General features: G+C 48.0%; 1 protein-coding gene across 1 annotated transcript; it reads left to right on the top strand.

Moving 5' to 3' along the window:
• The first annotated feature begins 1,298 nt into the window (after nt 1-1,298).
• RPL31 (ribosomal protein L31) lies at nt 1,299-10,647 on the top strand. The gene is made up of 5 exons (XM_075917216.2): nt 1,299-1,420; nt 2,071-2,187; nt 4,095-4,220; nt 8,329-8,441; nt 10,582-10,647. The coding sequence occupies exons 2-5, from the start codon at nt 2,081-2,083 to the stop codon at nt 10,611-10,613; spliced, it is 378 nt and encodes a 125-aa protein (XP_075773331.1). The 5' UTR covers nt 1,299-1,420; nt 2,071-2,080; the 3' UTR covers nt 10,614-10,647.
• The last annotated feature ends 401 nt before the right edge of the window (nt 10,648-11,048 follow it).

An 11,048-nucleotide genomic window follows, 5' to 3' on the forward strand; every position in this document is an offset into this window, starting at 1 on the left:
AACCAGTTCATTTCTGCAGTAAAAAATCTTATATTTGTTTGCATCCTATAGCCAGGGGCAAAAAGCTGTAGTTTACAGGAGGAAACAGTAAACTTGCCATATTTGAATTTCAATTAGCTTTTCTAAAAGAGTATGATGCTCATTGGAATAGATTAGGGGTGGGGGCAATGTCCATCCTTTCTCAAATTCTAGCAGTCTCATTTCTTCTACACACCCCAGACCCATTTTGAATTGTAACAACATGCTATTCCACTGCTGTAGAGCAGTCACACCATACTGGTGTATTATTGAAGAGCAAGCACATTGCTCTGGATTATTGTTATAAGGCTATAATGCAGTATGGGGTTATTGTAGGCTGTATTGGGTTACTGTTGAAGGCTTAAACTGGGTTATTTCTGTAAGAATGCTACTCTGCAGTGGGCTGTTATTATTGGTGGGTCATTATGCTGCATGTTTTATTATTTTAGGGTTGTAGAGCTTAAGTTATTCAGCTCTCATGCTGTGCTATGTTAACTATAGGACAATTATGTTGGGTTTATTACAGTGGCTTGATTTATTGTATGCAGGTGGGCTAAGGTAAGTTATAGCCTACTCTATAGCATATGAGCTGTACTATTCTAGTGTTACAAGGCAGTGTTATTGTACCCTTGCTGGTCTCCACTGCAGCTCAGCTGCCCACTTCTCAATCCCTCCAACGGGAGGAGATCGGGGCCCACTGGATTATTATTGTAAGGTTGATGCACTGGAGTCTTATTACTGAGTGCTGTATTGGATTGTTATTGTAGGGTCGTTGGGATACTGCCTAGGGTTACTGTAGTGTTCCCAGTAAGCTGAGCACTTGGGACAGCCATCCAGAAGAGATTCAAATGCATCCCCTGCTGATTTGCAGAGCACCCACAGCTGACAACCTGTGTTCAGGCTGGTGGTGCATAGTTGCACATGCCTTGGTGCACAACACCGCATTTATTCTGCACATCATGGATAGAAAAGAATTAGAGGGACCCCTGCCGCAGGGAGGCAGCCCTGGGCTGTTGCTGCCGGGTCACTGGGGCCTCGCACCGGGCTGGCACTGCAGGCTGGCTGGGCTGTGGCACGGGCGCCGCCCCCACGAGCCCATTGAAAGGCCCCGGGCTCGCGGCCCCGACACCGCGGGCGGGAAAGTCATTGTCAGGTTGCCAGGCAACCCCCGCGCCTCGGCCTTCTGAGGCAGGCGGGGCCCGATCCTGCGCCCCGCGGCAGCTCGGCTGCCCGCTCCCCAGGGACGGGATCGGGTCCCTCGACGCCCTCGCCACTCCACGCCGCGCAGGCGCAGTCACGTCTCCCCCCCCCCCACAACCCGGAAGTGCTCCTCGATTCCCCCTCCGGTTTGGTGCGTCCCACAATCCCCCGCGTCTTCCTTTCTGACCTGTGCCCGGGCAGGGTGAGTGGCTCGTCGCGGGGGCTGCCCGCCCATCCGCTGCCATCCGCCCCGCCGGGGCCCGCCGACCCCCCGGGCCCTGCCCGGCTCGAGTGGGGAGGGGACCCTGCGCCCGCGGCGCCGGGTATTTCGCGGCGCCCCTGAGGGGGAAGGGCCTGGCGGGGGGGTATGTGGGCCCAGGGCTGGGAGTGAAGCTGTGGGCCCAGGGATGGGCGGGGGGAGGCGATACCGGCATAGGGACAAGGCCTGGGGGGACGGGGTGTGGGCACAGGGACCCCCACGGGTCTGGGGCTCAGGAGCGGAGTGGGTGCTTGTCTAGCAGCATCTCCAGTGCTAGGGTTTGCCCCATGTTGTGTGGGCAGGGCCAAGCAGTTTTCCTAGCGAGCACCCAAAAGCTGGAGCCGAGTGTAAAAGCCTGGACTTATGCTTCAGGGTGTTGGGACAGGAGGGGGGGGGGGCGGAATATGCTTATCTAAAGTGAAACATGGGGAGTTGTCACATTGGCGCTGCATGTTTTGAAATCTGCAAGGCTTGTGCTCTATAAAAAGCTGATTACGCTAAAATAAACTTCTGACCCCTAGAAATTAATGTCTGAGGGGTTAAAATGACTTGGTGGAAAGACTCAAAGTTAGACCTGTACCTATGATTTTCAGTGTTGGACAGATGGCTCCAGCAAAGAAAGGTGGAGAAAAGAAGAAGGGGAGATCTGCTATCAATGAGGTGGTGACTAGGGAATATACCATCAACATTCACAAAAGGATCCATGGAGTGTGAGTGGGTTTTTCATGTCTTGTTTGTGCCAAAAAAAATTGTCCTTATCTTATTTACTTCAAGTTGTTGGTGTTAGGAAATGGTTGTAGTAAGTTTGTGAACGTTAACAGTGGATGAGTGTCATCAAAAGTGCTGACTGGAATGAAAGGATATTTTAGGCCTCAGTTTTGCACCTGCATGTAAGGGCATAGACAACATCAAAGCCTGAGTGGTTATAGTTTTTGACAAATGCAGTTCTTCAAAAGTTTTTCTTGCTTTTCATGAATTTTCCTAGGTTTAGCACACTGATGTCAAGTTTATAAGGAGTAAACATGTTTCCAAATACTGTTGTTTAGGTTTTTTGCTCATAAGCTTTCAAAGAATAATTCCAATACACATGAATATAAATTAAGCATCATTATTGTTAGATGTGAGTAGCTCTGTGTACAACAAAATAATAGAAGTATGATATCAGGATACTAAAACCTGTGAAAAGACTGGGCTAATTATTATGCCTTGGTGAAACAAGTAGACTTCTCTATGGGGAAAAAAAACAAGTGCAATCTATGGATATTTTAAATGTGCACAGGCTAACGTCTTATGAGCTGAATAAAGCAATTTAAGTCTTGGTTAATGTCTGTCCTGAGACTGGTACAGAACAACTGGTTTATAACACAGTCCCGGAGAAGACTTGATCAAGAACACTGTCAATTCTCAGTCATTTCTCTGGTTGTATAATTAATTACATTCAAATAGGAGAGAGACTCTTTATAAATGATAAAGAACTAATAACAGGGAAATAGCTGAGTGACATTTTTCTACAAGTAGATAATTCATAAATATCATTACTTCAATGCAGATGTGGGGAGGGGGGAGACACTTTTCTTGCTCCTGCCTTCTCTTTCCTCACTGACTCCTAGCATTATATATTAATTTGTCAGGATATACAAATAGTGCTTGGATGTATGCTGTGCTACCTTAGGTTAAAAATCACATCCAAGGGGCAACTTGATACAAGCCCTAGGGGCCAGTTAATACAACAGACATTTAGATGTAAATGTTGATGAAATTGTATGTACATTATACACCTGTGTCTGTTTAGAAATAACTTACTGGTTTTTGAGAAACTTAAACGAGTGGTCCTGTACCACCTTAGAGACTAACAAAAAAGATAGATAGTATCATGAGCTTTTGTGAACACAACCCACTTCTTGAGATAAGTAAAGAAAAGCTGTTGGAACAATGAACAGGTTAGGACAGTCCAACAAAACCTTTTTAACTTTATATGATTATGGAATGACCATCTTGCTAGATCTGTGGCAAGTTTCCAGTGCTAAGAATATTTATGAAAGATTAGCTAAATTACTATTTTCTGGGGATGTTAAATATCGGTTAATTGAATAGTTGATTAACCTTATGAATTCTTATCAGTTACTCACCAACTTTATAGTCCCTGGGGGTGGGGCCAGCAGCTAGTGTGCTCCGGCCCCTCTCCTGAGGAGCCCCCGGCACTCTGTTTCGGGCAGCAGCGCAGGGTGCCTGGCGGGAGCTGGTCCATGAGGGGAGCCAGTTTAAAAACCAGCTCCCCTCACAGACCAGCTGCCTGTCTCCCTGCACTGCTGCTTCTGATGAACAGAAGCAGCCCATGTCCAGGATGGGGTGCTGAGCTCCTGGATCTAGCACGAGCCAGAAATGAGCTGAGCTACCTGCCCGCCTGACTCCTAATACTCTTTAAATGCAGAGCTGCACCAGGGGGTAGATCCCAGACCTGGTGTGAGCCAATACTGAGCTGGGCTGCTGGCCAGCCTGCTAAAAACTTTACTTGTGGGAACGGGGGCGGAGGGTATAGTCTCTATAACATTCACCTGTAAGCTTTTGCATATCAGTTAATCAACTACACTATTACATCCCTATTTTCTGTTCTCAGGGGATTCAAGAAACGCGCACCCCGTGCTCTCAAGGAAATCCGTAAATTTGCAATGAAGGAGATGGGCACTCCTGATGTACGCATTGACACCAGATTGAACAAAGCAGTATGGGCCAAAGGGATAAGGTACGTCCCAGGTGTTTTAATAATGAGTAGAAGAGGAAGAATTTCACAAATGCAGAAGTGAAAGAATTTTTTAAGTATCTCTCCTGCTGACCAGTATTTGCTTTTCACTTGCAAATGTTTCCGTTCTGGTATTATGAGTAAGTGAGATCTTGGACTTATGGACCCAAATCCACAAAGGGTCATAGCTTCTTGGAAAATGACTGGAAGCCACAAACCCTGGGTTAGGAACCTTGACTCCATATGCAATGAATAGAAAGAAAAAAGAAGCATCTGAAAATGGGATCCACACAAGCCAGTATACTAGGTGGGGAGCTGCCCATACTAATCAATTGGAAATGCCTAAGATGATTGTTTTGGAAGCCCAGCATTTATGGCTAAGTGTAGTCCTATCTCTAGTTACAAGATGCATCTGAGAACTGCTTCTTCACACAAGTTTAGTGAGGTGGGGATATAGACCTTTAGAACCTTTGGCCTGCTAGTTAGATAACTCGCCCAGATTTGAGATACCAGTTCCCCTCTTTCTGTGAAGAGAAGAGGATTTGAACAGGGATTCCCCAACTTGCAGGTGAGCATCCTAACCTGGTCATTTTATGTGGAATTAGGTGTGCTCACCTACTAGATAAGACCCTGCAGGCAAGGTCTTCATCTGCTGTGAGAATCATGCTGGGGTGTAGGTATCAGACAAGTATCCTGATGCTTGCCTCAGCATTATGTGCATGCCCAGAGACAGAAACTTGGCACCCAGTGACTTTCACATTTTTAAAAAAAACAACAGGTTTTGAATAAGGTTGGGCTGCAGCTGAATGTGAATTTGGTGTATCAATGATGTGTTAATGTTGGTCTCACTGTCTACACCAGTGGTCGCCAGCCCGTAGATCGGGATCTACCGGTAGATCTTGGAGCCTCTGGTAGGTTCCTGGCCAAACCAGTCAGGATCACCTATCAGCCACTGGCACTTCAGTTGCCCCTCCATCCACTATCATGCTGAGCCTGCCTTGGAGCTATCCCCTGGGAGCTTCCTGTTGGCTTTGTAGGGTGTGGGAGGGAGAAGGGTGTCCCTCCTCCCCCCACTCCTGGACCCTATCTCCACACGGAGGAGATGAAGGGAACTTGGCAATGTTGCACACACTGTGCGTGTCACTTGCACACACTGTGCATGTGTCTGTCATTCTCACAAACACACTGTCCTTCCCTCATCTCCTGACCCAACACGTACATGGCGGGTTATTGTTAATTTTACTGCTTGCAAAGTGGGTTATTTTTGGGTTTTGACTGGTCTGCATTCCATAACTTTCATTTCTCTCTTACACTTAAATCTTTTGAGTAGTGAGTTTCTAAAATGCCAGGCCTGCCGTGGCTGGAGTAATTATCCCTGTGGTAATTGTGCTCCTGGAAGGGGCTGGCATGTCCCTGCAGCCCCTGAGAAAGTCAGAGCAGGGGGTCTCCACATGCTGTCCTTGCCTGTGGACACCACTCCTGCAGCTCCCATTGATCAGTATGGAGAACTGTGGCCAGTAGAGGCTGTGGGGTTGGTGTCTGTGGACGAGGAGCAGCACATGGAACCACTGCTGTACATGCCAGCTGCTTTCAAGAGTGGTGCAGGGCCAGGGCAGGAGTGAGCCTACCTTAGCTCTGCTGCTCCAATCCTGGGACAGTTGTCTGGCTACTTGTGGAGGGGGGTGGAACTCGAACCCACCACTCTGCATGCTCCCCAGGCAAAAGCGTATCCCTTAGGCCACTGCAGAACCCACCCCACCTCCTTACCTTCAGAGGGTCCCTTATCCTGCTTTCCTAATGCAGGAGCCAACTCCATCCCTGGGGCAGCCTGTGTTGGATGCCCAGCTGCTGCCTGGGTGGGTGGGTCTCAAGCCCCCAACCCTACACTCCCTAGGCAAACGTGGTATCCCCTTGCCAACTCGAACAACCTCCCTACCTTCAAAGGGTCCTTTATCCTATGGTGGCTGTCTGCTTACTCCCAGTGTGGGCAGAACTTGAGCTGCTATGGGGGGGGGGCGGCGGACTTGAGCCCACCACCCTGTGCTCCCCAGGTGAATGACCCATACCCTAAGCTGCTCCAGAGCCCACCCCATTTCCCATACTCCAAACTCCTTGGCCCAAGACCAGAGTCTGCACTCCAAGCGCCTACCCCAGCCTGGTGAAAGTGAATGAGATTTGGGGAGGAAGGGGGTTGGAGTGAGCAGCGGTGAGGCCTCAGAGAAGGGAGGGCAGGAAGCCAGGCAAGGGTATTTGGGTTTCAGGTAGATCTTACATTGCACTTAAATTGAAAAAGTGATCTTGTGGTTAAAATTAGAGCTCACTGGTCTACACTGCCGCCTGTAGCAGCAAAACTTGTTCAATGTGAGTGAATAGTCTGACAAAGTTATACTGACTTAAGTGTTAGTGTGCATAGCGCTGTGGTGGTGGGTGAGCTTCCCCTGCTGATGTAATTTAATGCTTCAAGTCAGAATGTTGGCTTAAGGCACTCAACTCCAGCTATGTAAATAATGTAGTTGGAGTTAACATACCTTAAGTCTAATTTGTCCCCACAGTGAGAGTTTGATGGGAGAATTGCTCCCATCAACTTCCCTTATTCTCTCAACTTAGAGGAGTGCTGTGGTTGATGGGGGCACCATCAATGTTCAATTTAGCGGGTCTTTACTAGATCCTCTAGATCAGAGGTGGTCGTCTTTGCTGTTGGGGATGTGAGGGTGAACAGGCAGAAAAGAGGGGCAGAGGGCAATACTTAATACATCAGTCTGTTCGTGGACTCATCTCTTCCTCACAGCTCTACTCTGACAAGTCTGATTCTTCTGATGGGTTGTCAGTCTTGAATTCTGTACCCTGGGCAGTGGCTATCTAGGTTCTCCTCAAAAGGAGTTTGGTCAGATCATGTTGTACTTCCCTGCTCAACTGTGTAGCATACTAAAAATAAGATATATGGAGATATAGGTTGAACTTCTCTAGTTTGGCTCCCTCAACACCTGACCAGTGCTAAACCAAAGAATTTGTCGAAACATGGGAGGTCAGTCTTGTCGAGCATTACTAACACTTCCACTGCTTACTGAGCTCTTAGAAGACATTTAGCTCTAATTTGCCCCTAAGTAACAGCCCAGGGCCGGGGGCTGTAAACAAACTTTATAGGACCACCAGGAAACTTGGCCACACCCATAAGTAAACATCTGGCTTACTAAAATCATGGTGGACCAGAGAGGTTCAATCTGTACTAATCTGGGACTAGCTTTGAAGGACTAGTGTAGGCCTAAATACACATAGGCTGTGTCTAGACTGGCCAGTTTTTCTGGAAAATCATCTGCTTTTCCAGAAAAACTTGCCAGCTGTCTACCCTGGCCGCTTGAATTTCCGCAAAAGCACTGACTTCCTACTGTCTGAAACCAGTGCTTCTTGCGGAAATACTATGCTGCTCCTGTTCGGGCAAAAGTCCTTTTGCGCAAAAGGGCCAGTGTAGACAGCTCAGATTTGTTTTCCGCAAAAAAGCCCCGATGGCGAAAATGGCGATCGGGGCTTTTTTGCGGAAAAGCGCGTCTAGATTGGCACAGACGCTTTTCCGCAAAAGGTGCTTTTGTGGAAAAGCGTCCTGCCAATCTAGACGCTCTGTTCCGAAAATTCTTTTAATGGAAAACTTTTCTGTTAAAAGCATTTCTGGAAAATCATGCCAGTCTAGACGTAGCCATACTGTCTTGTAGGCCACTTGTGCTTCAAATGTTATCTGTGGCTGATACTCCCCTTTAAAAAACCATGTTCCTGCTACCCTAACATGTTGGCACATAACAAGGATTCATCACTGAATTTGGTCTGCTATTTGGATTATTAGCTTTCCTGGCTCAAGCTGGGTAGTGATGGGGAACATGACAGGTCCAGAATGCATTCATTTTCTTTGCCTGGTATTACTGTTAATCACTGGCAAGGAGATATAGCTGGCACACATATAGTGCTTGTTCCTCAAAGTGGACTCATCTGTGCTTATTTCCAAATGTCACTTTTTTAGGTCCACTGATTGCTTCCTGGGAGAGCCTTAGCTCTAGCTCCTCACTTTAAGAGATCCACTGAAAATTAAACTATATTAACTTATGCAATATTTTCAATTTAGGAACGTTCCCTACCGTATCCGTGTACGTTTATCCAGAAAACGCAACGAGGATGAAGATTCACCCAACAAACTGTATACACTGGTTACCTATGTACCAGTCACCACTTTCAAAAGTAAGTGCGCATACTACTGTTCCCTGTATGTTGTGCACTTGTGTGGCAACTCATGAGGCACAGATGCCATACAGCTGATTAGGTTTGTTTCTACTGGTGATATTCAAATTTATTCCATACATGGATGTAAAAGATTAGAGGGAACATTAGTACAAGCCTTTGAAGTGTCTGTTTACAATGAAGATTCTTCCAGATACCTGTAGACACTTTAGTACAGGTGTGGCCAATCCATTCTGGGCAAAGAGCCAAGTGGGTCCAGTGCAGAGCTGGGGCAAAGTTGTTGAGCAAAGCAAAAAAAGGCTGCTCCTTTAAAAGGAGCCCCTGGTTACATTTGAGGGGGAGGGGAAGCTCTGCCCCTTTAAGAAAATGCATTGAGTGTTTTTGGCCAACATCATCTTTAATGGCCATGCGGATGGCTCCCCTGCCCAGGTCAGCACAAGGAGCTGAGAGGAGAGGGCTATTTTTGGGGGTGTAGGTGGGAAGAGCCCCTTGCAGCTCGTGAGCTGTGGGTTGGCCACAGTTGCTTTAGTATAGTGTTAGCTTGCTGGCTAGACTGTGGATCCTGTCAAAGAGCTTTACTCTTAAATTTCTGCTGCGCTCACACCCAAACAGAAGTCTAATGAAGCTGAATAATTCTATGAATTTTGTGGTCTGTCACTAGTAGGGATGCAAGGGACTAGTCTCCCCTCTTTCCCCCCACTACCTCTATCAGAGAGGCAGCGAGGGGGAGCAGGGGAAGTAGAGGCACAGCAGAAATGGCACGAGCGGGGACTGAAACAGTCTGCATTTACACTGCTTCTGCTGTGTGCAAGAGCCCTGTCAGGGGTCTTGTGCATTCAAAGCCTCAGGTGCTGCAGTGCCTCCACTTTTGAACTGTAGCAGGGCTCTTGCTATATACAGGCAGTCCCCGACTTACGCGGATCCGACTTATGTCGGATCCGCAGTTACGAACGGGGCTGCCCCAGAGTACACTGACTGCGGGACCTCGCGGTCCTGCCGCCCGTGTACTCTGGGGCTTTGCTCTGCGTCTCCCTGGTCTGCAGACCAGGAAGACGCAAAGTCGCGGAGGGGCTTGGGCAGCGGGTCAGCCCTGCTGCCCAAGCGCCCCTCCCTCCCCCTCCTCCCCCGCACGGCTTTGCAAAGCGCAGGGAAGCCGGCAGCAGGGGGGCTTGGGCAGCGGGGCACCCCAGGCGCTCCGTGGCTGTCCCGCTGCCGGTGTCCTCAGAGGCTTTGCTCCCTGTCTCCAGCAGACCAGGGAGACTGGGAGCAAAGCCGTGGAGGACCCAGGCGGCAGGACCGCGGTGCATCTTGGTCCACCGCCCGTGTCTTCCTGGTCTGCTGGGGTGGGGGGGGGGCGCGCAGCTAGTACGCCGCCCGCCCCCCCCAGCAGACTAGGCTTTTCTCCGGACGCCTGTGGCAGAGCAGCTGGGGTGCTGCCGGTTGGTCCCGCAGCGCCGTTCTGGGCACTACTGGTCCAACCCAGCAGCACCCCAGCTGCTCTGGTCCTGATTCAGCCGCTGCTGGTCAGTTTCAGCAGCGGCTGAATCAGGACGCCTTGGGCAGAGCAGATGGGGTGCTGCTGGGTTGGTCCAGTAGTGCCGAGGAGCGGCGCTACTGGAGCAACCCAGCAGCACCCCAGCTGCTCTGCCCCGGGCTTCCTGGAATCAGCTGCTGATCAGTTTCAGCAGCAGCTGACTTGGGGACGCTTGGGGTTCTTAAGTTGATTCTATATGTAAGTCAGAACTGGCGGTCAGTTTCAGCAACGGCTGGACGCCAGTTCCGACTTACATACAGATTCAACTTAAGAGCAAACCTACAGTCCCTATCTTGTACATAACCCGGGGACTGCCTGTAGTTCAAAAGCAGAGGCACCCTTATAGACTGGTGGAAGGAAATCCTGTTGACTATTTAATCTAAATTTAACCTTCCTAGTTACTAGATTAAAAAGATTCATAAATGTGAGTTGTTATACTCTAAATGCTGGCAATACTTGCCACTTTAAGAATGCTCATATCAACAAGTTTAGCAGAAGTCTTGATCTTGTGGCTAACTTCCAGTTATGGCTTTGAGTGTATCTAAGATTTGAAGTAGAGTTAGAGTAGCTTGGTTATTAATGCAACTTAATTTGTATTTTTTGCAGGTCTACAGACAGTCAATGTGGATGAAAATTAAGCTGATTTTCATTACAATAAAGTTATAAAAATGACACTTGGATATGCTTTAGTCTTTGAGCATTAAAAGAACAAGGTATCTAAGACAGCATTTGGTGGTGAGCCATCTGAAATTTCTACATGTTTTATTGGGGTGTTATTTTAATTCTTCTGCTACCAGTCTTTCTAAAAAATATTGTTTACGTTATAAGAAGTAAAGCAGCATCTTGTACCCACCTCAAAACAAGGAGATAGTCAGTGAAATTAGAAGGAAATTCACAACCAAAAAAGAAGAGAGATTTTTTTCCCACCCAATCTGTAATTAAACAACCCTAGGAAGTTGAGGAAAAAGAACTTGACTAGGGACCATCCACAGTTAGGTTTATCCTTTGCAGCTTAAACCCTGATCTCTGCTGCAGTGTAGAGATTCTCTCATGTCTTCTGTATCCTCAAACAT

Source organism: Pelodiscus sinensis, chromosome 1, assembly GCF_052426305.1.
Source record: "Pelodiscus sinensis isolate ZL-2025 chromosome 1, ASM5242630v1, whole genome shotgun sequence".
Lineage (NCBI taxonomy): Eukaryota > Metazoa > Chordata > Testudines > Trionychidae > Pelodiscus > Pelodiscus sinensis.